Below are 27,382 nucleotides of genomic sequence, written 5' to 3'. Positions count from 1 at the left end.
GGGAAAAAGAGGGTATTTTTTAAGTAAATGGTCATGACATAGCTGATTAACCATCTGGATAAAAATAAAGTTGGACCCTTATCTCATACTTTACATAAAAATAAATTCCAGATTGATTACAGATAGAAGCTTAAAAAGCAAAACAAAGATGGTGGAACAATTTTATATTTGTCTATAGGCTAAAGTTTGGGAATAACTTTATAACCAAGGCAAAAACATGATGACATAAAACACGTTGTGTGGGGTAAAAGATACCACGCATACGAGTTGCAAGACAAACAGATTAGGAGACAATATGTGTCAGAAATATGACAGATAAGGATTAATATCTATACCAAGCGCTCTTAAAAACGATAAGAAAAATACAGAGCAGAAAAATAGTCCAAGAATATGAATATGTGATTCACAAAAGGGCAAATCAAATAGTCGATAAGACGTCTCTTTCTTTACATCAGCAGTCTGAGAAGTTCTTCTTCTCTGGCATGTCAAAGGGTGAGTTCCCTTAAGGCTCGAGGATGGATGGCGAGGGTCCCAACACAATGACGTGGGTCCTGAATCTTTTCCTTCCCCACACAGACTACAGTGACTGTGGTGGGAAGCTTCCCTCCCAGACGCTCCGAGTGGGAGTGCGTGGTGAAGAACGTGGACACGGGCAGGCAGCTGTGCAGGGGTCAGAGTCCGGCGAGCAAGACCTGCGCCTGCAGCGTCCCCACCAGAGCAACCTACAGAGGTAGGCGGGCCCTTTGCTGGTTTCTTGTTTGAAAGGGAAGAAGGCAAGAGAACATCCTGAGTGCAGATGGCCCAGGAAGCGAGTTGAATGTGAGGGGGTCTGTATAGTCCCACCCTATAGACCCAGTCTCTGCCCACCTCCTGCTGTCACCTCGGTGCTGCTCACCTCAGCTCTCCCTCATCCCTTGACTCCAGCATCCCGCGCTAACGTGGGAGTGGAGAATGATGGAGGAGGGGATGCTGGAGACAGCAGTGGAGTAAAGCTAGAGACTGTGGGACTGACCCCACCCAAAGGGCTCGGATAATTCAGAGATGGGAAGAGCTGGGAATGCCCTTGATGCAATGAGAAAATAGAACAGCTAATGTTCTATCATCATTGCATTCGTTCAGAAAGGAAGTATTATTGAATATCTACTATGTGGTGGGCACGGTGCTAGCTGCTGGAGATACAGTGACCAAAAAAGACAGACTTGGTCCTTGATGACAGTATTTATAGTCTCTTGGGGTAGAGACAAGTAAACTACTGTTACCATGCAGCGTGCAAATGTACAGAGAACCACGAGAAGCAGAGGAAGGAGGCACCTAAGTGAACCTGGGAGGTAGAGCCAAAGAAAAGGGGGAGGAGTATTCCAGGCAGAGACCAACTAGCTTGATGGCTAGAAAGAGAGAAAAGGCTTTGTTTGAAGAGCCAAAAGAAGTTCTATATGGTTTAGGCAAACGGGGTAGGGACAGATGGAAAGCAGAGCAATAGAAAATAGATACCAGAGAGGACACAGAGTGTCTGGTATAAAGAGCCATTTGCAAGCAATAAATTTTTGTTGAATGAATGAATGGCCACAGGTGGAGGATGGCTAGAAGAGGAAAGACGTGAGCTGTGAAAAATCAGACAGAAGGAAAGCTGTTAGGGTGATCCTGGTGGGGGTGACAGAGCGGATGCAGAGACAGACAGGGATGGAGAGAAGTGGACAGATTCCAGAGATGGATAGGAGTGACGGTGAACACACTGAGGATTCATGAATCCCTGTGGGCAAGAAAGACTAGAAGTGGGGTCACATCATTGGTGCAGGCCTCCTAAAATGGGGGACGATCACGATGGAATGGAGTTTTGTGGCGAGAGCTGGTGTCACTCAGTTAATCCCAAATCTCTCCAAAGGGAATTTAGCGCACCAGGCCAGAGACGCAAGCTTAAAAAATGCCTCTCGGCCACTGGGCTCTTGGTAACTGGTTGGGATCGAATAGCTTGGAAAATGATTTGTGTTCTCCATTTTTCCTCGTTTACACTATGCAGCCTTTGTGATAGACTTCTGGTTAATTTTGCTCATTATAATGCAGATCTTAGTCATGTATAAAATCTGTTTTTCAAGTTTTTGAGATCACCTCGTAAAGCTCTTTGGTCGCGTTGAGAGCCTCCATCCGTTGCACCCAACCTCTGTCTGCCCTTTTCTTGGAATGCCTTGAATATTCTGAGCCAGCAAACTCCCGTCCCACCTTGTGCACTCAGCCAGTGTCATTGCCAAACCTGTGTCCGTGCCGTCACCCCTTTCATCAAATCCTGTTGCTCTTCTGCTTTGAAACATTGGAGGAAGAGTCACTTCCTTCATAACGGTCCGGCTATTTGGGCACCTCCCACAGTCCCCACAGGCACCCCCATCTTGGTAGCCAGGTGCTACATGGAACTCAGACCACTAGTGGGATGTTTCCTTGACTGTCCTGTCATTGTTGGGTTTTTCCACCTGAGCCATTTTATCTCTTACAGAATCACTGTGAATGCTACCAGAGCAGAGATCAAATACATTCATTTCCTTGTGATATTTCCCAGTAGTGTTTTGTGCATGGCTGACCTGAAGAAAAATGCAGCTTTTCCTGGTGTTCATCACTGAACATTGTAGATTCCACTGAAATGTAATTTCCCTGGGAGTCTCTCCATGCTTCCTGTCCGTATGTCCGTTCTACTAACATTTACAAGTGGCTCTGCCAATGCTCTTGCTGAGAGGTCACGCCCCCCCCCCAGCCCTCCTTGTCTTTACAACCAAGGGTTATCCTTTCACATATAACCCCTTCATGTGAGCAGAATCGTATGTGGCATCCTGGCTTTTAGAATGTTATCGCTGTAGAAAAGTATCTTAAGATAAGAGTTCTCAGACTTTGGGAATCACACACTAATAACATTTCAGTAAGAAAGGGTGCCAACAAACTTACACCAACTTATTTGGTCAAGCGAAGTCTTTCGTTTTAAAAGTCTCATCCTGTCTCCACTAACTCATAAAAGGAAGACAGTATCCTACCAAATGGATGATGGTGAAAACCTCACAGAGGAGCACTGGTCCCTGGACACAGTGGGTTTTGAAGGGGGCCACTCCAGGCTGCGGCACCCAGCGCCGGCTGTATGCAATCATGTCATGGGGAACGCTGCCCACCACAGAGTCCCAGAGGCTCTCCGGGTGTGTTACGTCAGGATATCGAGGGGCGTGGCTCTGGGAACGGTTTTCATCAGTTTCTCAAGTGATTCTGACTGGGATTGGGAATCATCTTGGATAGAATATGGAAGTTAAAGACATACAGAAACGGTGACGTTTCTCTAATGCTGATTGAGCACGGTTTTTATTTTTCTTGTTACTTTATTCTTTTCAAGGGTTTCTACCCAATGAGTATGTTTTCCAAAGCAAATAAGAAAACCTTTTATCATAGACTTGGCAACAGTTGACTCCAAGAGGATCACGGAGCCCAGCCCATGGGAAGCACACTTAGGGTCTGTTGGGCAAACATCAGTAGTGTGGATTTTGCTGAAGCTACAGGAATTTCGTCTCTAACATTCTGGTTATCATGTTCTAGGCAGTTCTTGCTCGGTGACTTGTTTTATTCTTATGCTGTGGCCAATTACAAGCTGAGATAGTGATCCCGGGGAGAGTATGAGATGTAAATGGGCTGTAAAATGGCTTTTTCCTAGTGATTATCCATGGGAGGCTTGGAATGCGAGGTGGGCCCGGGTCTGTTTGGAGGCTTGTGCTCTGCACTTTGGCTGCCTGACGTGAATGGCCCACGGGAAGGAACCACATACTGATTGAAATGTTAGCGAACAGCTGGCACACCCCCACCCTCTATGCAAAGGAGGCAAAAATATTTATTTTTTGCATTTACAGCTTTGCTTGACGATAGCGGGACTCCACCGTAAATGACATTTTTTTCCCCTTTGCTCCAGATGTTTTGGTTGTCAACGTGACATTCTCCGTCGGTTCTTGGCATTTATCAAAAAGATTCAACTTTACCAACTGCTCGTCATTAAGAGAGTAAGATTTTATTTGAAATTTAAATATTCTCTCATTGGTTTTAATTTATTTATTTGCTTTATGCCTCCATTTCCTCCATAAAGAACTCTTTTGTGGAGTGGAACTTTCTAAAGTGCCTTTTGGAGCATGGCCTAAAGGGAGATAGGAGGGCCCCTGAGCTAATAAGCTGGCTCGTTCAAGCCCTGGTAAGTAAGGTGGAGCAGCTAAGGAGCAAACAACTGGGCTTAAGTGTTCCTCCCAACAGGGAAATACGTTTTCCCCAGACCACAAGGCGCCTTGGAGTGAGTAGAGTTGGGGGGGGGGGAGCGGGGAGGTGGTGCTGCTATGTTCTCCCCTGATCGGAATGGCTTTGGGAATTTGAGTCAAGGGAGAGGGTGTGAGCATGAGGCAAGGGAGATCATCAAGGAGAAGGACAAGATGAAATCTCTTTCATCGAAAGAACATGTTCATTCTCCCCCCGCTCCCACCTTTTTGTATCACCTTTGGCCATGTTGGACTACGTACCCCCCTGAGTTAGGGCCACACCTCACTCCTTGCCTCTAATGCAGAGAGAAGATAGGGAGGAAATGTGTTTCTCAGATTTCTGATTTTCCAGTTGAAAGATGGGTTGGAGGTTCCCATGGAAACAACGGGAAGCTGTATTATTAGTGATTCTATAGTTCATTCAGTCGTTTAATTGACCAACTCTGTGGGTATCGAATGCGAGTTTCTTTTGGCCTGGCTTGGGAACCACTGTTGGTAGGGGGGGAAAGGAATTCAGGCTCGAAACGGAGTTGGAGAGTCCCTCTACAGCTAGCCAAACAGGAGCCCCTGGACCACATCGTTATTGCTGTGGCGCTCTCAGAGAAGGATCAAGTTCAGTTCTAGTAAACTAGATGAATTTCAGGAGGAAGAAGAAACCAAACTTGATACAGAAAGCCTCAGAAGTCTGTGAAAATAGGGAAGAAGGGGCAGAGTTACAAAGAATTTTATAGCTCAAAGAGGGCTGAAACATAAAGCAGGTTCCCCCTCCCCAGTCAGAGGCCAGGTGGAAGGAAGTGACTGGCCCCCGGCCCCACAACTAGGTAATTAAGAAGCAGCTGCTGAGACCCGCAGCTCCTCAGACGGAGAGAGTGCCCGGTCCTTGGGTACCTACTTCCCTTAGTAAAATGTGCAGTACAGGACTCGCCCCTGCGGGGCAGCGGGGCAGCGGTGGGAACGCAGATCGCAGGGCTGCTTCTAGCTCACGTGGGTGTCTGGATACGCACGTCCAGTGAGCCATGTTTTCTTCTCCCGTCGAAGCAGCAGTTTCTCTAGATCAGAGTCACAGAGTGCTTTGGCATTTCTAGAAGACTCTATAAAATACGAATGGTGTCCCCTCTCCCTGCACTGGCCCTCTAGCTGTCCCAGCCTGACACCCCCCCCGCCCCCCGTGGCTGTGTTTCCAGACCAACCTCAGTTTCTGTTTTTATTGTTCCTTCAACTCCGATTTTCCTATGACGAGCTTTTCAAGCCCTCCGCTGTGAGCCTCACGTGATAGGTTATTTGATTAGTAGACACAGTTCTTCCTTAATTTGATGAAAAAGCCAACAGTGGCACCCCTTCCCTCTACTTGCCAGGCGATTCTTTTGGTCTCGCATCTTCCAGGCAGTTGGGGGTTGTTACCGCTCCAGCGAGGGAGGGCGTGCTGAGCCAGGGCTGGAGATGGGGAGGTCAGTCTCCAGAGGGAAACTTACCTGAGGGTAGACAAATAGCAGAACCAGATTCAGAAACAGAGCCAGTGGGTTCCTGTTATCTCCCAGCGCAGCAGGTGACCCCAGCTTCCGGTTTCCATGGCAACAGCCCTGCAGGTGTGATGACAGTCCATCAGCCCCGGGGGCTGCCCAGAGCAGGGCACAAAGTCAGTGCTCTAGCCTCAGCCTCAGAGGACTGTCTTCTCTCCCCTGGGTTCATCAATCTGTCCAGGGGTTTGGTTTGGGTTTTTTTTTTTTTTTTTTCTGATCTTCTTTTAAATGCTTGCACACTGCATCACAGAGGGAAATTGTGGGAGGTGAACGTTTTCCTAAAAATGCAGGAATTAAGTTGGTTTTCCGTGTTGCCAGATGCCCAGTATGTATTGGAACTGGCTGTGCTTGGTGTAAAAGTGAGAGGAAGTGTATCCATCCCTTCACAGCCTGTGACCCTTCTGATTACAAGCGAAGCCAGGTAAAGTACCATTTTTGGTATTACAAGGTTTAACCACAAATAAATGTTCGTGATCACCCAGTCCCGGTCTGTCTTTTGTGTTTGTTTCAAACTCTGAATTTCCCATCTGTTCGAATGTTGAAGGGCTATTCCTCATTTCAGGAACACTGTCAAGCTGCTGTTGAGAAACGGACACCACCCAGGACAGCAGGAGGAGGAAGATTCACGGACAATAAGAGTAATAGGACCCATCAGGGCTTGCAGGTCAGACCCTGATTTTGGACTCATGACAGAAAAAATTCCCCTTTTAAAAATGACAGTAACTACTCCTCCTACTCTGGGTTCCTTTAAAAAATTCCCTGTTTTACTTTCTACCAAAATTCCCTTCTTTACCTTTGATTTTTAACCAAGTTCCACTTAATTGGCTCAATACATCAAAGACTGCACGCTCACATAAAAGAAATTAAAATTCTGTAATTATGAAAAATGATATTGTTCCAGTAGGAGTAAAATTTTCAAGGTGACTTCGCAGCTCACTCTGGAGGAGTTAGAAGGAAGCAGATAACACACAGCACTGAGGGGGTTTCAGTTCGAACCACACATTTGCGATGGCATTCCTGGGGGTTATGTGGGGTGAGGGGAGTCTATGCAGAGTATACAAACTAACCTCCTTCAGATTGCCTCTCTTTACTTTGTGGAGGTGATCTGACCCATAGTTAATACTGCCAAAGCAAAGAATTGTGTCTTATGACACACACACATACACACACACATATATGTGTATATATGACACACACACACACACGTGTATATATGTATATGTATACATATAAATTATATATAATTATAAATATATCATAAATATATACATATAAATATAATATATTTATATATATATTTTTATGTCTCTCCATTTCCCCAAAATTTTCTTATGATATATATATACACACACACATATATATATGTGTATATATATGTATATGTATACATATAAATTATATATAAATATATCATAAATATATACATATAAATATAATATATTTATATGTATATATTTCTATGTCTCTCCATTTCCCCAAAATTTTCTTCATGGAAAAATATTTTCCATGAAATTTCCTTGGAAATTCCACTGATTTTCTTCATAGCCAATCACCAGGATCAACCAACAGACATGTTTGAAAAGAAAGGATATGACAATGTGAACATTCCGGGCAGAGTATAGTGGCTGTGCTGAGAGTGGCTGGCTTCACTGAGCCGACAGGAGTTAATTGAGCATGTACTATGTGGTGACAAGCAAAACAGGATAGGTTCTTGCTCTTACTAATCTGGAGGTCTAACAGGAGCAGACAAATTAAAACAACATTTCTTTTTCTAAAAGGCTCCGTTTTCTATTTCATGACTAATCTGTGGCTTTGATTTATCCATTTGTTGTTACTTAAGTTCAAGTGCCAATATAGATAAGTAGCACATTTTTCGTCGCTACTGAAATGTTGATAGTAACTTGAGGTGAATGACTAACAGGCAGAGGGAATGTGAATCAAAATGGATTATGAAGTTAATTAAAGACATTAGAAAGGCTTGGTGTGCCAGTATCTCCAGATTTGAAGTCTTTGAGGTTTTATTAAGTGATGGACTACTCTTCTCTTCCCATTAGCTTGTAAAACTAAGACATAATGACAGGTATTTGGATTAAGGAAGCAGTGGCTTTTAAAAATAATTAAATTTCTCTTTTGTTATTGTCTTAGTTGTTTCTTTTCAATTTTAGTAAGAGATACTTAATTTACCATCTTTGCCACTTCTAAGTGTGCGGCTCAGTGGTGTTAAGGACAGGCACACTGTTGTGCAACCATCATCATAGTCCATCTCCAGAACACATTTCATCTTGCAAAACCGAAACTTTGTACCCAGTTAAAAAATAACTTCCCGTTTCCTCTCCCCCCCCACCCCCTGCCAGTCCCTGGAAACCACCATTCTACTTCCTATCTCTATGAATTTGATTACACTAGCTACTTCATATAAGTGGAATCATACAGGAATTGAATTGTCTTTTTGTGATTGGCTTATTTCATTTAACATAATGTCTTCAAGGTTCATCCATATTATAGCATGGAACACAATTTGCCTCTTCTTTAAGGCTGAAAAATATTCTACTGTATGTATATACTACATTTTGTTCATCCATTCATCTGTGGTTGGACACTTGGGCTGCTTCTACCTTTCGGCTATTGTATATAATGCTACTATAAACACGGATGTATAGATATCTCTTGAAGACCCTGTTTTCCCTTCTTTTGGGTGCATATCCAAAAGGGGAATTGCGGAATCATGTGGTAATCCTGTTTTTGATTTTGGGAGGAATGCCATGCTGTTTTTCATAGTGTTCTGCCATTTTACATTCCCACCAACAGTGTATAAGCATTCCAGTTTCTCCACATCCTTCTAACTCCTGTCATTTTTGTGGTTGTTTTTATGGTAGCCATCCTAAGTGGGTGTAAGGTGGTATCTCATTGTGGTTTTGAGTTGCTTTCCCCTAGTAATTAGTGATATTGAGCATCTTTTAATGTGCCTGTTGGCCATTTGTGTATCTCCTTTGAGAAATGTCTATTCAAGTCCTTTGCCCATTTTTTACTCAGGTTGTTTTTCTTTGTTGTTGATTTATTAGGTGTTCTTTATATATTCTGGATATCAACCTCTTATCAGATACATGATTTGCAAATATTTTCTCCCATTCCATAGGTTGCCTTTTCAATCTGTTGATTGTATCCTTTGATACACAGCTCTTAACTTGGTGAAGTCTGGTTTTTCTCTTTGTTTCTTGTGCTTTGGGTGTCCTATCCTGGAAATCATTGCCAAATCCAATGTCATGAAGTTTTCACCCATGTTTTCTTCTAAGAGATTTACAGTTTTAATTCTTACATTTAGGTCTTTGGTCCATTTTGAGTTAATTTTTATATATAGCATAAAGTAAGGGTCCAACTTCATTCTTTCCCATGTGGATATCCAGTTTTCCAAACACCACTTGTTGAAAAGATTGTCCTTTTCCCATTTAATGGCCTTGGCACCCTTATCAAAAATCATTTGACCAGATAAGCAAGGGTTTACTTCTGGGCTGTCTGTTCTGCTCCACTGGTCTATATGTCTGTCTTTATACCCATATCACACTGTTTTCATTACTGTAGCTTTGTAATAAGTTTTGAAATTAGAAAGTGTGAGTTGTTCAACTCTGTTCATCTTTTTCAAGACTGGGAAAAATTTAAACTTTTATTTTGAGGCAATTGTAGATTACGTGTGCTTGTAGAGAAATAACACAGAGAGATCTTCCCTATCTTTTGCCTGGTTTCCCCCAATAGTAACATCTTGCAAAACTATCACATGGTATCACAACCAAGATACTGACAGTGATAACAGTCAAGATACAGAACAGCTCTATCACCACACCCCCTTTCCTCCTCCCTCCTACTCCTCATTTCTGACCCCTGGCTTCTACTAATCTGCTCTCCATTTCTATAATTTTATAATTGCAAGGAGTCTATATAAATGGAATCATCCAGACGTGCCCTTTTGGGATTGGCCTTTTTAACTCAACATAATTCTCTGAAAATTCATCCAAGCTCTTTTACAGATCAATAGTGTGTTCCTTTTTATTGTGGAGTGGTAGTCCAGACAATGACTTTTAACATTTCTTTTATGTTAGTGTCTTCCTGTGCCTTTTGACCTTTGACACTGGGTGGTTAGAAGAACTGGCTGGGTTACCAAGAGGGCAAGACAAGGCTGAACGTAACCAAAAGTCCAGGCCTGTCTCCAGTGCTGCTGTGTGAATGACCCTTCTTAGTTTGGAGAAAGGTATTTTGTTGATACTGGAATGTTTTCTTTGAATACGTGGCTCAGAACAGAATCTTGACTTCGGTTCATAGGGAATGACGTAGTATTGGTCACAGGAGGGATTGCTCACGCTCTGGCGTGTGCTACTGTCTTTCATTATCATGTGATGTGTAACTCCGCATTTCTAGTTTGGGTCCTGTGTTGGCCTTAAATGAAGTACTGAACACTTGTGCTGGCAGAGAAGCCACTGAGAGCTCTCCCTCGATGCATCTTCCCATACCACCCATGTGCTGAGTGTTTCCTGCGTGCTGGGTGCTGGAGACAGAAGGTGGGGATGGTGCAGACCTCTTCTTAGGCTTCATGATGCTGATCTGGAGTTGAATCTTCCTACAGGTATATGTTGGGCACCTAGTCAAAGCCATTATATGGAGCTTCGTGGCTACAATGAGGAGGACACAGATGAATCAGGCACATGTCTTGCTATCAGTCTCAAGATTCTTGTCCATGAGTACATAGTAAGAATATAAGATAAAAAATATTAACATAGGAGAAGTACCTGAAATTACACGAACTCCGAGAGCCTGGCTGTGCCCACAGTCTTGGCTTAGTCATTCCTATTTATTTAAGCCCAGTCCTGGCAGCTAAAAACACTTAATCAGTGTGGTTGGTTAAGGTTTTGATGGATGGATGGATTGATAAACAGAGATGGCATTTCAGCCAACCGTTGAGGGATAAGACACATGGAGACAGAGGACTGGGTATTCTAAGCAGAGGGGTTAGCATTAGCAAAAGCATAGTGGGTTGCCAGAAAATTGCAGGGCATCCGTACCTGGGGTCCAGGAGACCCCAAGTAATTCAGTCTGGCTGGAGAGAAGGGTGCAGGAAGTCCTGGGACACAGGGCTGACATGACACTGTAACCTGCATCTATGGGGCCTTTCACACCAGGCCAAGGAGCTTGGGTTTTGTTCTTCGGTAGCCACAGGATGCTACTTGAGACATTTACCTGTTAAGGTGGGAATTTGCTCATCCGAGGACGTGGCACTTAGGAGACAGGGTTCTTGGCTCAGTCTCAGGTTGGGCCTGCTGCCCTCACGCTGTTTCATGCCCTTATCCCCAGTCACTTTACCCGAGCTACAAATGTGTGTTGTCATTCATCAGGGAGGGGGCTGCATTAAGGAAAGACACCACGAAAATAGGGAAATGAACTCAAAGCCCTGTGTTTGCCCTTTGGATAAGAAATACTGTCAGCCATGGAGGCCGGTCTCTCTCAGACAGTTGGCCCCGTGGCCCTATGCTCACCTCCCTTCCTTGCTTTTCTTAACAGTCTTCCACCTGCTGAGAGAAGAGCTGGCTGCTCTCCCTCTCCTGTTCTCACAGAAAGGTTGTGAAGATCTATGAGATGATGTTGTTCTAATATTTGTTATTCTTCGCCGTCTGCTTATCTCGGTCGGGTGGAAATACACCCTACAAAGCCGTGTCTCCTGCTCTCGGGGGACCTACATTCATAGTGTTCTTTCTTTGTCTTCATCGCACCTCCTGTTCTTGTTCTCCACCACTTCTGGATATGCATCCTAATTTCTCCCAGGCAACCAAATCGACTCCTTCAGACACCTTGCCTTGAACAGCGAAATTAAGTTTAAGATCTACCTTGTTGGGTGGCTTCTGTGGGTGTAGCAGTGGGCAAGGTGCTGTGGAATGCAGTGGCAATCGTTCATTTATCCATTTATTCAAAATGTGTTTATTGAGCACTTACTATGTGCTAGACAGGTGGGCAAAATGTGTGCCCTCATGGAGCTTACACTGTGGAACTTACAGTATTTTGGAGGAAGTAAAATTCATTTTCATGAAGCAGTTGAGTGTGTACAACAGAAGAAGATGTAAGAAGGAGTGCCAGAATGTACTAAATTGAATAGGGGTAACCCATAGTTTCTGAGCCTATGCTATGTCCTAAGCTCAGAGTATCTCTTTATGTAAGCTTCACAGTGAACCTGTTATCCCCATTTTACAGACAAAGAGATGCTGGCTTGCAGAGGACAGGTGGGTAGTAAATGATAGGCAAGAGCGTTGAACCCAGGCAGTCTGACGCCAGAGCCTACAGTTTTAACCACTACTCTACACTGTATGACCTCAATGAATATAAGCAAGTATTACATGATGTAGTGTTCATGATAAGAGTCAGTCTGGAGGGGAGAAAGCTAACGTTGGCTTCTCTTGGTGTTAGACTGGCAGAGTCTGTCCCATCTGTGGCACAAACGTGCATGGGGTGAAGACCTCCAGCCAGGGCAGGGGTATTAGCTTCAGAGCCTCCATAGAGGGGCGGCATCTTCTCTAGAACTGGGAGAGCAAAAAAGGCCCAAGATGGGAAACTGAGGCCTATAGGAGAGTGGAGCAGCAAGAGCCTCGTGCTGAAGTCGAACTCAGCAAAGGGGTGGGGTTTGATTTACACTCGGGGTCTCTGGAGGGGAGGAGCTGCCCGCCCTCGTCATGGAGTCTCAGTCACCCAGGCCAGTTCTGAGTTGCCACACTCGGAAGAAGGTTCAGTGGCCAAGAGTAACAACTATGTGGAGTGGCCTTGGCAGCCCCTCCTGGGGCCAGGCCAGCCTCCCCTTAGAGTCTCCAGGTCAGAGAAGTGAGCCTTGATCTCTTAGCCCAGGACCTTGGTCTGTCATCTTCTGGTCTGTCTCGGTTGCCACTCTGATTCTTGGTACATCCTGGGGCCATCGGGAGATTGGAGGTTACATCTCATTTCCTGGGGCCTGTACAGGGGCCTCCATGAGGGAGTGTTCACTTGGGTCTGATCCATGACCCTGTTGTCCTAGCTGGTGCTCTCATTTTTCTTCGGTGGGATTGTATTTTCTTTCAGTATCTCACCTCCTTTTATACTTTTCTATTTCCGCTGCTGGCCACTGCTTTTTTCAACTTCTACATTTCATGAATACATTACTTCTGTCCTTCTCAGTCATTAATAAAGATGTTAAATAATTCTGAACCAAATATTCACCCCTGTAGGGCCCTACAGGACACTTTCCTTTAATTAGTTGTGCTACCTTTCATCTCTCTAATGTCCTTTGGTTTCAGATTTCCAGCTGGTTTTGAATCCATGTGACTTTTTATCCAGTCCTGTTTGAACTAATTTCACCAGTGAAACTCTGAGAGACGTTTTACTGAGCGTTGATTCAGGTCCAAGCCTACCGAGAGCTTTGCTATATTCAGATTTTTTTTTTTAAAACAGATTAATAGCGTACAATTTGGTCTTAATAAACGGAGCCTTCCTAATGCACCTCTTTCCGATATTCTTTTCAATCATAGCAGTATTTTCTCCATTAATGTCATGGTAATTTGAATTGTGTTGACGTCAGACTTCACAAAAAGTACTCTTACTGTCAGAAGTGATCCTTTAGACCTTTTCAGAGATAGCTATTTCTTAGGGGTTGTGCTGTTTCCAATATCTTACAATGACTTCGTTTTAAGAAAATAAAAATAAGTGGGTATTCTGTAATCACCTAATTAACCAGTTTCTAATGTGCTTTCATATACAAAAAAGGGAGTAATTTAAACTAGTGAGCGACCAGAGTTCATAGTGTTCTATTAAATAATTTAAAATTGGGCAGCCATTTAAAAAGAGCTCTTATGTCTTTAAAATGCAACTGACAAGAAGCGGACTGTTCTGAGGTTAATTGCTGAACAACGCAGGTGGTGAAGGTTACCGTCAGTGGCGTTTGGATTTGGTGCGTGGAAATCCTTGGACCTAAGATGAGGGCGGAATCCTACTGTATGGCTGGAAGAAGGCATCTCTTTGTATCAAACTAGATTCTGTTTTTATTTTTATTTTTATTTTTATTTTTTAAGATTTTTATTTATTTATTCGACAGAGATAGAGACAGCCAGCGAGAGAGGGAACACAAGCAGGGGGAGTGGGAGAGGAAGAAGCAGGCTCCTAGCGGAGGAGCCTGATGTGGGGCTCATTCCCAGAACGCCGGGACCATGCCCTGAGCGAAGGCAGACGCTTAACCGCTGTGCCACCCAGGAGCACCTAGATTCTGTTTTTAAATTAACCCCTTCGGTGTGTCAGCTTGGGGGCCTACTACTTCATACCAGGCTCTGAGATTAACTCTTGATTAAAATATAAAAATAGATCTAAAATAAGTGTGTGAAACATTTGTTGGGAGGTCATTCTTTGCCTTCTGTCTGTACAGGATTTTTAAAAACCTTTATCAGTAAAAATAGAAGATGTTATATTTCTAAGAATTGTTGCAGCCACAGGGTAGAGCCATGTAGCTACCCTCTCTCTCTCTCTTTTTTTCCTTGTATACCTGCACCATGTATTCGATGAGATCCTCTTGCTAGCTCTTTAACTCACTCATTAACATCAAGAGAGGTTCTCCAAGCAAACAAAGGACAACTAATCTGACCCTCTTTGCAAACAGACTAGAAGCATCTGCTTTCAGGAGATAGACCAGGGCTGGATTTCATCCTAGACAGCCAATGGAAACTTCTCTAAACAAAAGGGTTTAAAAATAAAATCCTTTTGAAGTAGCAGGGCTGTCTCTGCTCAGGGAGAAATAAAAAGTTAATAAGGCAACGTGGTAGGTCCTCTGATGGTGTTTATAGAACCATTTAAGACACAAAATATAACCCCCTTAAATTTTTTTTTTTTACTTTAGTTATAAGGTTCTTTTTATCCTCTCCCGAGAGTAGAGAAGCAGCATTTACTTGGGGTGTGTGAGAATCTTGAGCAGCAGATATCACAGTATCAATACAGAGAATCCAGAAGGGCTGTCCAGAAAGAAACGTGGGGCTCACAGTGGACTTGGATGTAAATGTGAGTCTTTTTTGGGATTAACGTAAAACAAAATGCAGGCTATCTTGCCGCCCTAAGAAGGCAGTGGGCTTCTACTGTACAACGGTTAGCACCTTTATTTCTACAAAGAGCCAGACGGTGAATGGTTTAAGCTTTGTGAGCTCCGTGGTCTCAGCCACAGCTACTCCCCGCTGTCGTGCGAAGCAGCCATGGGTGATACGTCCCTGAATGGGTGTGGCTGTGTTCCAAAAAGACTTCCTTTGTGGACACTGAAATCGGAATTTCATGTATTTTCGCATGTCCTGGAACATTATTACTTTTTTGACATTTCTTTCACGGGCCATACAAGGGCAAGTGATGGACGGGATTTGGCTTGCTCCAGGCAAATCCAGTAGTTCGCCAGCCCCTGCCCCGGGGCACGCGTAGATCATGTGTCTCCCACAACACCTGGGGCTCTGCTGGGGACCCCATACGTGCTCAATAAATACGTGTTCACTTAGCTGTCACTGTGTCAGAGCGAAGAGTAAGCCTTTAGCTATAGAGCACACACTTGACATTTGCAAGGGATTTATCTTGAAGTCTTTGCTAATCCCCCCATTCCAAGTACCACTCTTGCAGATAATTTCCCCCATAAAATGCAGTCAAGTATAACAGAATAATTAAAGTGACCCTTTCAGACCCTTCATGATTCTATAAATATGGGGCAAAAGTCCTCTACTAAGTGATTAAAATAAATTTTGCCCCTGGAATCAGTTCTGTCACATTGCATCATTGCTGTGATGACATGAACGATGAATCGACCTCCATCTGCAGAATCCACAGTGCTAATGAGTGTGGGTGACCGCTCTACGTACATACAGCACCTGTGTTTGCCGAGGAGCAGAAGCCAGCCTCTCTTTCGGCAGCCGTTGCAGCCTGAACAGCCCCGCAAGTCCTTTGTGAGAAGCATCACACAGGGGAAGGAGCAGAGGGTAGCAGGCTGCTTCAGAAGGCAGGTGGCAAGCCAGCACTGGGCATGACCAATGCTCTCCAGGTGCCGTCAGTGGCTTCCTCCTAGATTTGATCCTCCATGTGGATACATTTGGCATTTATGGCTTCACCGAATATCACATGATTTTGTGTGTCTGGCCCTGGAGGTTGTTTGCAGATGTCAAGTGTACAAGCACGAAACACACTCATGCTAGAGATGTGCGGCACTTTATATTTTTGGCCGGTGTCAGAGTTGTCTGTCCTGTCTTGGTCACCATACTGTAGGAGAATACAGACATGCTGCGGATGGTCCACAAAAGAACAACAGAATGATCAAAACGATAGACGGTAGCATCTGTAGAAGAAAAGTGAAAGGAATCAGAATTGTCTTGTCTTTGAAAGGGAAATGATTCTTGCCATCAAATAAAGGCCTTATTCTTTTAAGGAGAATTTGTATTTTTTTTTTTTTTTAGCTGTGTGGAATACTTGATTTGTTTTGTTGTGTTTTTAGATTTTATTTATTTATTTCTTTGAGAGAGAGAGAAAAGGAAAGCACGAGTCGGGGGAGGAGGGAGAAAGAGAGAGAGAATCCTAAGCAGACTCTGCGCTGAGTGCAGAGCCCAACACAGGGCCCCCGTAACCTGTGAGGTCATGACCTGAGCCCAATCCAAGAGTCAGACTTTTAAGAAGATTTTGATTAGACGTTGCACACAGAGAAGCAAGGTGCATAAGCCTACATGGCGTGGGGCCTCGGGTAGCAGGTTATTGCAAGGGAAACTTTCTTGATAAGGGCCTAATAAAGTCTGTAATGGGTACCAGGGAGAAGCAACAGTTCACCACAGTGGTTTGGCATCTGACTACTGGATATCAGGTGGCTGATTGGGTTCATTTATTGAAGTTTTTCCCTGCAGTATACTCCTTGATTCAAATAGCCCAACTGAGACAAACAAAAAATAGGGACTGTTTTCTGGGAATTAAATTTATCCAGAATGACGTTTATTCCAGCTTAATGATAACACTGGCCTAGCATCAGCAGAGTCCTTGTCTCTCCCTTCATGCTGTTGTATGGCGAGCCTTCTGAGGCTGTAAGGCGGTGAGCGTTTTTGAGTCTCCAGTGAGATCTCACTCTTCAGACAGAATGTCAGACTCTTCAACTGTATTTTCAACTGTCTTGTGAGACGAAGACTAATTGGTTTGACCTCATGCTGTCGCATGTTGAGAGACGTGAATCTTCAGCACTCTTCCTTGAATTCATTGATTTCATTAAACACTGTCTGCTTGTGTTTGCAAAATGTCGTAATTTCCCAGTGATTTCTTCGAACGGCAGCACATAAACAGATTTTTTGGAACAATGCCATTTCTTGGCTTTGATCTTGTGTGTGAATCCTTATTTCCAACAGGTCTTTTACCACATTAAGTCCATTGAGCCACGGAAGATATCGACTTTAGGGAAAAGTAACGTGATCGTCACAGGGGCAAACTTCACCCAGGCTTCCAACATTACGATGATCCTGAAAGGAACCAGTACTTGCGAGAAGGATGTGTGAGTTGATATAATAGTAGTTTATCCTTGGTAATATAGGAAAAAGCTCAAACTTATGCCAGAGGCATATCATTGTAATTATAATCTTTCAAAGTATTGCCATGTGCCAAAGTGGGCCATTGTTTTGCATATTTGATGTAACATAAGTTCAAGAAGGAGAATAATTTAAACACCACATTTGAAGTTAATTGTGAGAGAATCTGTTCCCTCTTACCCCCCAAGACCTCAGAACCCACTAATTTCAAGGATGTTGCCTATTGAAGGTCTTGATTCCTATCTCTTAATGAAATCAAGTATTTTGAGTAGCAAATATCATCTTGAAGATGATCCCCATAGAAAAATAGTTGCATACTTAGGAATTTGATGGTAAAATAGGACCGCTCTTTCAATGTATCACCCAAAGTTGAAAAAAAAAAAAAAACACCTTCCTGATCTGTTTTATTCTTTGTAACCTTCTCTTCACTGGATTGGTTTCAGGCTAAATAAGTGGAACATATATTAGTAGTTTAAAAAAAGACTAAACACCCCAACACAGATATCTGGTCCGTGTGCCATTTGGGCATCATTATTTCTGTAACTTCTTTTCCCCTAATTCATCCTTTCAATAAAACTTTGAGAGAGAAAAGAATTTTTCAGTGTCTCCCCGACATCCTTGTGCAAATGTTACCCCCAAGAGAGATGTCATAATAATAACACAATAGATAATTTGAGTTTTCTGCTTGTTAGCTTTCATAAGTTTGGGTTAATTTGAAGTAAAAGACACGGCAGTCTATATGAAATAAAACACTGAGCTCATTCTCATTATGGAAGTGCGTTGGCGACAATGCGCGGAAGCGTGGTGTTTTGGCTTTTAACCACTAAAACAGACTTGAACAGCATTTTCATCTGCCACACTTATTTACTGCATTTTCTGTTTTCATGCATTCGCTGCATGTAACTGGCATCCTCTTCCCCCTCCTCACAGTAAATTTGGGATGTCTGTCATCTTGATGGAGAAAGCTGTTCATGGGTGGCTCTGCTGTTTACCAGAATTATCAAGCACACATGAGCGGCTATGTCTATGCGGCATAGGCATTTTTGTGCCGTTGATCCTGGCTAAATACCTTATTGCAAAAATCTTTCATTTTGTGTAGCTAAATCTGTGAAGTTAGACACCTGTGTGTTCACTGAAAGGCAATCACCTTCACTGGAAAATAAGTTGGTGCTCAGAGCATTACCGTGTTTTTGACTCTTTATGCTCTCATTTCAATTCCGAATGTGTCTTGAGATACTGCAGTTATTGAATTAAATGACTGGGAGGGCTTTCTGCATGTGGCATTTCTGTAACCACATCAGAGTGGTGAACCCAAGTTCACGAGAAGTAAACATAATACCCAGTTAATCCTATATCTGAGTTCATGCCGTAATCCCAAACTCTTTTAATATGGTATTTTTCAAATGCCTAACTATTCTGACGGGAAAAATACAAGAATAATAGCAGAATGACCCACATCTCCGCCTCTTTCCTTCCAAAATTGATAAACAAGTCTGGATTTTAATGATCAGCCATTTTACGATGAATTTCCTAGAGCTTGGCTCTGAATATAAAGCTTAGAGTGTAAATCTGAGGTAGTGTGAATGCACACTGACTCAGATGCTTTTTGAATTTGCCTTATTGTTGGGCTCTAGTATTACTACTTAAAGGATATGTGCGTTAACGGTAATAATCATGCACATACCCTGTAGGTAGTAACAGTAGATTCACACGTAGCATAATTATACTGAGTGTTATTCAGCACAAACCAGTCTTCGTGATTTTTTGCTTTAAAGGGCCATTGTAGACCTGATATACAGAGGAAGTGCAGGTTACGGAGAGAATATTGTAGAAGGCTTTGCTTTGACCGCTGAAGGTGTTGAGGGCGGGTCCTGTGGATGTCAGAAGCACCCAGGATACTCCCAACTAATTTCTTGTCTGGAGCTCCTTGGGAGGTAGTTTGGCTCTGATGCTGATTGAACCCTGAGACCCCCGGGCTCTTGGCACAGACTCTGGCCATGGGTTCTTTGCTCTCTGAATGGCAGAATCTTCTACCTCTACCTGGGATGGGGTTCTACCCTTCTACCGCTCAACTAGGACTTCTCTTTTTTTAAGCTTTCCGTTACAGAAATTTCTAGTCATACCCAAGAGAGAATCTCTCTGTACCCATCCTCCAACTTCAAAACTTAGCAACATTTTGCCAATCTCATTTCATTTTTGGAGGAGAGGGACGAATGGTGGCTGGAGTTTTCAATAGCATATCGCAGACACCATATCCTTTCTCTCACGCGTATTTCAGTCTCTGTCTCCAACAGATGAAGATAGTGCCGTTCTCATACTCAGCAAAATCAACAGGAATTCCTTAATCTAACTCAGTACCCAGGCCATGTTCCACTTTCTTTTAGGACTTCTTATGGGAAATGGTTACATCTCCTTTCCCCACTTCTAAGGGAAACGCAAATAAAACATAAACATGCACAGAAGAAAGAGGAACCCTGCCCCAGATGATGCCCGCGGTGGCCGATGGCCCCTGATGAACCAGCAGCTGCCTCCAGCTGTTCTGATAGTTTGTGAACTGTTGCAGTTCAAGTCAAGTTCATACACGGTCATGTTCAGAAGTCAACTGTGCTAAGCGTCTGGGTCCTTTAAGAGGTGTTTTTCTGCCCTTTTCTAGGATACAGGTTAGCCATGTGCTAAACGACACCCATATGAAATTCTCTCTACCATCAAGCCGAAAAGAAATGAAGGATGTGTGTATCCAGTTCGATGGCGGGAACTGCACATCTGTGGGACCCTTGTCGTATATTGCTCTGCCACACTGTTCCCTCATATACCCTGCCACCACCTGGATCAGGTGCTTTCTAGATTCATATTTTTCTGTCATTTTGTTAAAAGGGGTCATGATCTCAGGGTTGTGAGATTGAGCCCCACATCGGGCTCTGTGCTGGGCGTGGGGCCTGCTTAAGATGACCTCTCTGTCCCCCTTCCCCCTGCTCTTCTCTTTCTTTCTCCTTCTCTAAAAGAATCAAAGAGAAAAAGAAAGGGGTCATATGCATAAAGAGCATGGATTTCACTCAAATAAATATAGAAATAGTCGTCCTATGTAAATTCCTCTCTCAGAATTCCCCTTAGGATTTATTCCTAGAAAACACACACATATCTGACCCGCAGTCGTCCCCATGAACACTGTGAACATATCCTGCTTTCCTCTGAGCTGTGGCTGCCAGGAAGCTCACAGCTAAAATGTGCATTCATACTGTGGTTTCCCTTCAGATTGTATAAATCTTTCGCCTTTTAAAATGTTCATTCAATTGCAGTACCTACTCTTAGCCTACGTTTCTGATACAAATACACGACATCTCACTCCCGCCCGTGATACAAAGCTTCTCTCTTACATCTTTCATTTTATAACCTTTCGAGTAAGCTGTTTTGAATAATTCGAGGAAATATTGGGAGCTATCTAAATGAAAAGCGGTATCTACATTTCAAAGATACTCCCTAAGAGAGAGATTGACATTCCAAAATAAACTCTTCCAGATGACTCCAATATATTAAAAAAAAAAAAAAAGTCGTCTGCCTAGTTGAATTTAAATTCGTATTCAGATTTTGGAATATAACCCTAAAGATATTTTCATAATAAGAGATTTCACCTAACACAGCATGAAGCTGATTTTCAAAGTACTGTCTAGATGAAAATGTAGATGAACCTTTGTTTTAAAAAAAAAATAAGGAAAAAAAAAACGGAGAAAAACACTTCTGGTCTAGTGTTCTTATTTAAGATTAAGTCAGAGGTAGATGTCAGGGTTGGTTTCTTCCAAGGCCTCTTTTCTTGGCTTGTAGATAAATGGTCTCCTCCTTCTGTCTTCACATGGTCTTCCCTCTGTGACTGTCTATGTCCTAATCTCCTCTTTTTACAAGGACACCAGTCATATTATTGGATTAGGGCCCACCCCAATGCCCTCATTTAATCTTAATTGCTGCTGTAAAGACCCTGTCTCCAAATACAGTCAAATTCCGAGGGACAGGGGAGTTGGGACTTCAACAGTTCTGCCTCTAACAGTGGCAAGAGAAAAACCGAAATTTCCAAACCAAACCTCTAGCATTGCACTCCCCACTCAGGGTCTAAATCCTTCCTATAAATAAAAGCAAACATTGACGTGGCACTCCCCACATGTCTTGTGTGTTACATCTATTAACTCAGTTAATCGTCAAAAAAGGAATAGCCCCTTTAGCAGAAGAGGAAACTGAGGCATAGAGCATTCAAACGACTTGCCTGGGCTCCCAGGCTGCTGTGCTCCGAACCACCAGCGTTCTGCTTTGCCATAAAGTAAGGGCTTCTTTATTATCTTTTTAATTGAAGTATAGTCAACATACAAGATTACGTTAGTTTCAGGTGCACAGCATAGTGATTTGATGAGGCTTCTTAGTGTCCAGTCCCCTGCGCTATTCTGAGCCCGTGACTCTGCGGTGGGCCTGGGCAAGCACACGGCTCTGCCGTCTGGCCATTGGTAGAGCACACGCGGCTCGGTTTTCTAGTAACGGCGACAGGCTGGCATGAGGCCAACTCAACCCTTCCCCCTTGTGACTGGTTCAGGGCCTAGTGTCTTCCTTCTGCCCTACAGAAATTGGCCTCCTCATGCTCACCTTGTGGTCTTGTTGTCCTGGGCCCGGCTGGTGCACAGAGCTGACATTCCCAGGCTCCTGTCCCCTGGAATGACCTACATGAATGGGGGTGTGAGGGCAGCCAGAGCTGTGGACAGCTGTTTATTTCACATCTAATGACCACTTTGCTTATATGCGATTATGTGCTGAGAATATGTGAAATCATTTGGCTTGGTTTTGGAGAGAGAGAACGTAGCTGTTATTTATATGGTCTACCAAATGGGAATTTATAGTTTTAATGTCATTTATAATTTTACCTTGTCCAAAATGTTCCCTATCTCCCTAAATAAAGTATAATTGGTAGGTTGGGAGTTCGATTTTGAAAATTGTTAGATTGAAGTAGCTTAATATAGATTAAACAGCAATCAAACAATATTCTGTTTAGTGAAACCTTTTCAGGGTATAGCCAATGATCTGATTATATCTGGCAACATGACACAGCAAGGCTCCAAATTCTATAAAGGAATTTGGGCATTTTCCTCGAATTAAAAGAAGGATCTGACCTGAATTTTTATATTTACGTATCTTAAAAACTCTACATTTGTGGCCAGTATCATTAAAAGACTTCTAGAATTGTCCTGCATTGGAAATCAAAATATGTTACTTGGCTCTCAAATGTAACTGAGTTTAAGAGTAAGTGGGAATAAAGTGATAGCTTTGTTCATAAGTGCAAAAATGCCTGTATGTTTACTATGAAACTCCCATTGTTTTTTCTTTGCAGTGGTGGCCAAAATATAACCATCGTGGGCAGAAATTTTGACGTAATTGACAACTTAATCATTTCACATGAGTTAAAAGGAAACATAAATGTAAGTCTTCAGCTACCTTGTAATAATAGGAATTTTCAAGGATGATTTTGTTTTCATTGCACTAACACCTCTTGGGGAATATCTTTTATTTCTGGGCCTTTGTGATATTACAAGCTTTTACCTGTTGGGGGATACACACCATCTGGGCAATAATGGAAATAATAAGACCTTCTCCTTGTGGCGGAGTATTTCCAGTTGTGGCACAGAGGAGAGAGGAATGAGCTTGGTATGACAAGCCCTGCCATTTGCACCATGTAGGCTTTGTAGGGAGGCACTTTAATGAGACAGTATTTAGGAATACGTGTGAAAATGCCTTGTGAGGGGCGAAGGTGAGATGTCAAGATAGCAGTATCGTGCCATCGGTGGTGGTGTTCCCGTCGTGCCACCAGAGCTGCGCTTTGGAGGCCAAGTGACCTGCCCGAGTTCCAGGAATCTTGTCCTATACTCCTCCTGCTCCTGCCGTTGTCTGATTTGGTCCCTTTCCTTCTGACCTGGCCTCCTCTTACCTTGCATTTCCCCACACAGGGGTCTGGTCTCCAGCCCTTGTCTACTTGTTAACACCGACAAGAGTCATGGAAGGGCCTCATCACCCAAAATGATGCATTTCAGATATAGGTTGGGGCCTCTGGGTGCACTTCTACACTCTTCTCGAATGCTCTCCCCATTCTCTCTTCCCTTTTCTGTCCTTCCTTAATGAAAGATGTGAAGGTAGCAGCCTCTTGGGCCCCACCTGACCACTTCCTGCCAAAGCTGGCAGGTCTGCCTGTGGCCACAAACGTGGCCGTGCTTGGGACCAGTGTGGGTTTGGGCCTAGGCACCGACGGCCTTCCTGCGTCATCCTTCCAGCCTCATCATACACACATCCGCCTCTGACACGCCCTGAGCCAGTTCCAGGCCTCACCTTGTATCTGACTCTAGGCCATGTCTCCACGATGTGAGCACACCATTTTCTGGTTCTTCGTATCGCCAGAAATGTGAACGAGAGATCAGGGCTGGAGAGGTGTTAAGGGAGAAGGAGCTTTCGTTTGTCTCAGCCCTTTGCGTCAGGTCTTCCCACCTATGGCCTCTTCCTACCCTCTCTTTTCTTTTTTTCTTTCTTCTATTTTTTTAAAGATTTTTTTTTTTTAATTTTAGAGAAAGAAAGAGAAAGAGAGCACCTGGGGGTGCGGGGCAGAGGGAGAGGGAGAGAGAGAATCCCAAGCAGGCTCCATGCTGCGTGCAGAGCCCGATGTGGGGCTTGACCCCACAACCCCGAGATCATGACTTGAGCTGAAATCAAGTCAGACACTTAACTAACTGAACCACCCAGGCGCTCCCCCACCCTCTTTCCAACTCCAGTGTTAGAAAGTAAAAAACAGGTAAACTCCCCACCTGACATTTTTTTTCACAAGTTTTATTGCTCTTTTTTTTCCTTGGAGATTTTTATCTTTAAGCAGTCCATACTCAATGTGGGGCTCGAATTCTCAGCCCCATGATTAGGAGTCACTCGCTCCTCGGACTGAGCCAGCCAGGGGCCCCTTATTATTCTTCCTTAAGACCTTTGTCGACCTCCTCTTTTCCAGTGGCTTTCTCTGCACCCCTAACAATGACAGTATTTATGTTTTCTAATAAATAACCCTATAAAGCAGGCCACACTTTCTGTATTCTTTCCAACCTTCATGTTCCGCATTTTCATGGGGGCCACATTGTCCTTTTTGCTTTTGTTTCCCTGGGTTCCTGTTAGGTCTGCAAAACCTTTTCCTCGCTTGGGGTCAGTGACTTCCGCTAAGTGCCACAGGAGGTCCCCTGACAAGGAGGGACGTGGCCAGCACTGTGCAGGCCGCTGCGGCCTCCCCTAGGGGATGGATGGTCCCTTCCCTGCCCGCATTTCCCAACCCACCTCAAGGGCTCACAGGACGCACAGACCCTGCCGTCTTTGGTGCCAGGTGTCCCTCTTTCTCTAGGCTTCTTCTCTCTGCACGTCCTTTCTCGGTTGTGTGACCTCTGGCTGCTGCGATTATCACTAGGAGCATTCGCAGTGATAGCAGCTAGCCTTCGTTGAGTGCTGACTTTGTGCCCGGCAGGGTTCCAGGCATTTCTGCACGTGTAATCCCTGTCATTTAGCCCCCATTTAGTTTAATGAGCCCTCATTTCATTTAACTTGATTTCGGGTTCATTCAGCCCCGTAAGGAGAGGTAGTCTCACTCTCCCCATTTTGCAGATGAGAAACTGGGAGCACAGAGAAGTTCAGTTGTCCGGATCACCTCGCTCCTTCATCGCAGGGCTGGGGCTTAGTAATGAAGTTGTTAAAAACGCTCTTTTCTCCTCCCTCAGGTCTCTGAATATTGTATGGCGAATTCCTGCAGGTTTTTAGCCCCCAGTTTAAAGAGTTTAAAAGCGCGTACAAACGTCACCGTGAAGCTGAGAGTCCAGGAGACCTACTTGGACTGCGGAAGCCTGCAGTATCTTGAGGACCCCAGGTTCACAGGGTGTCGGGTCGAACCCGAGGGGGACACAGAACTGGAAGTGAAAATTCAAGTACGTTTCTCACTTCCTTCGGGTGGGACGCACCCCCTGCCTCGACGGGCAAGTTGGGCTTGTGTCTGTGGGTTCCCTTGTGCGCCCTGATTTCTTCATCTCCTCTTTGTTCTTCACAGAAAGAAAACGACGAGTTCAACATCTCCAAGACAGACATTGAAATCACCCTCTTCCACGGGGAAAATGAGCAATTAAATTGCAGTTTTGAAAATATTACAAGAAATCAAGATCTCACCATCATCCTTTGCAAAATTAAAGGCATCAGTAATGCAAACAGCATTGACACCTCTTCCAAGAAAGTTCGTGTAAGTCACCTGACAGTCCTACCTGTTGGTTGAACCTCATTTGGGGCACTTCCTCGGCGACACCGAAGCCAGACTGGCATCTGTCATGGATCTTTAGATCTTTGCTTTAAATAGCAGATAAACAAAGCTGCTATTGCAGGCGCAAGCATAATTCCTCAAAATAGCTGGCGGAATCCGTCCATGTGCCTATTCGAATGTCAAAGCATTGAACACACCATTGTCTCTAATACTGATGAGTCTTGATAGCTTTTGTTCTAGCCATACATTTAGACTGTAGCACCTGCACACAGAATCTCTAGACCAGGACGAACGAGCTGTCATTCTTTCGCCAAACGTAGAGATGACATGTCTTAGCAGAAACCCAGCTCACTCAGAGTAGCATTCGATTCAGATGGAGACCGGAGGATCTCTGGGCCGTGGGCTGCTTCCTCCGTCATGGAGTCGTGCTTGCCGCTATTCATCTCCTCCCGACATGTCTGAGGGTCCCATCACAGGTATATTTATGTCCCACGATAAAGATGTGAGACCCTTGGCAATGGAAACACATTAGAAGTCTTTCTTTATGGTGCTCATGCCATATGAGGCTCTCCACATTCTATACCAAAAAAAAAAAAAAAGCTTTATGATCTGTAGTCATAAATATTGAATAAAGGTCAAGAAAAAAGAACATCAGACTGGGAGACCAAAAAAAAAAATGTTTATGTCCCAGCTGCACAAGCTAATAGCCGCATGGCCTTAGGTAAGTCACTTGGTTTGGCTGAGCCTCCCGTGGTCCATCTGTGTGGTAAAGAGGGTGCTAATTATTATCAAATCAGTAACGACAGCTGAACTCACAAGTGTCCCCACATGTCACACTGGGTGAGCAGAGCAATGCTAGCAATCTCTAGTCGTGAAATGGTCCCTGAGTGCCTATTCTGTGATGGGAACACAGTGGAGAAGAAAACAGACCCCCAAATTCTGCCTTTGTGGGGATCACCTCAAGAGACATGGAGTGAAGAAAGTATATTAAAAATGTGTTAGGTGGTGGTGATCGCCACGGAGCAGAATGAAGCAGGGGGCAGGCAATGCTGCAGGGTGTACAAGGGTGGGCAGAAAAGGTCTCTGGGAAGATGACATTTGAGGAAGGACCTCAAGGAGGAGAGGAAATGAGCCATGGGCTCTCTGGGGTAGAGGGTTCTAGACCTGCAGGTCGCAAAGGTCTTGAGTCAGGAGCCTGCCTGGTGCATTTGAGGAGCCACAAGGAGGCCAGTGTGGCTGGAGCAGAGGGAGCGAGGCGGAATTTTCAAAGTGGCAGGAGGGTTAGTGGAGGGAGCAGGGAGAGGTAACAGATCACTAGGAACGTGTGGCCGGGCGCCTGGGTGGCTCAGTCAGTTAAGCGTCTGCCTCAGGTCATGATCCCAGCGTCCTGGGATTGAGTCCCACATCGGGCTCCCTGCTCAGTGGGGAGTCTGCTTCTCCCTCTGCCCCTACCCCCTGCTTGTGATCTCTCTCTCTCTCTCCCTCTCAAATAAATAAATAAAATCTTAGAGAAAAAAAGTTAAAAAAAAAAAAAAGGGACGTGTGAGCCATTGTGAGGGCTTGGCTTGGAGCTCTGGGAAGCCACTGGAGAGTTTTGGGAGGACTGCCATGAGCCTGCTCACTCAAATGACGAAGTGCATTTAGTCTTCACAGCAGCCCTACGAAGAGTCACTATCCACGTCCCACTTTAGAGATGAGGAAAGTGAGGATGGGATGCCTGAGTTAAACCCGTAGAGCAAAGAG

At 44.1% G+C, this 27,382-nt stretch overlaps 1 protein-coding gene across 3 annotated transcripts in view; it reads left to right on the top strand.

Moving 5' to 3' along the window:
- PLXNC1 (plexin C1) overlaps positions 1 to 27,382 on the top strand; it is a 142,858-nt gene that overhangs the window by 63,094 nt on the left and 52,382 nt on the right. For 2 of the 3 annotated variants that reach the window (XM_045779597.2, XM_045779596.2), the window contains exons 6-14: positions 577 to 730; positions 3,929 to 4,016; positions 6,098 to 6,200; positions 6,342 to 6,443; positions 17,173 to 17,315; positions 20,003 to 20,182; positions 22,712 to 22,799; positions 25,113 to 25,316; positions 25,436 to 25,621. In XM_045779597.2, the coding sequence (XP_045635553.1) occupies positions 577 to 730; positions 3,929 to 4,016; positions 6,098 to 6,200; positions 6,342 to 6,443; positions 17,173 to 17,315; positions 20,003 to 20,182; positions 22,712 to 22,799; positions 25,113 to 25,316; positions 25,436 to 25,621 (1,248 nt within the window). The remainder of the gene's footprint in view (positions 1 to 576; positions 731 to 3,928; positions 4,017 to 6,097; positions 6,201 to 6,341; positions 6,444 to 17,172; positions 17,316 to 20,002; positions 20,183 to 22,711; positions 22,800 to 25,112; positions 25,317 to 25,435; positions 25,622 to 27,382) is intronic. The other variant, XM_045779598.2, reaches the window with a different exon arrangement.

This window comes from Ursus americanus, chromosome 17, assembly GCF_024610735.1.
Source record: "Ursus americanus isolate L20-20 chromosome 17, mUrsAme1.1.p, whole genome shotgun sequence".
Taxonomy (NCBI): domain Eukaryota; kingdom Metazoa; phylum Chordata; class Mammalia; order Carnivora; family Ursidae; genus Ursus; species Ursus americanus.
The sequence above is the reverse complement of the archived record's forward strand: the minus strand, read 5'-3'. Positions and strand labels throughout refer to the sequence as shown.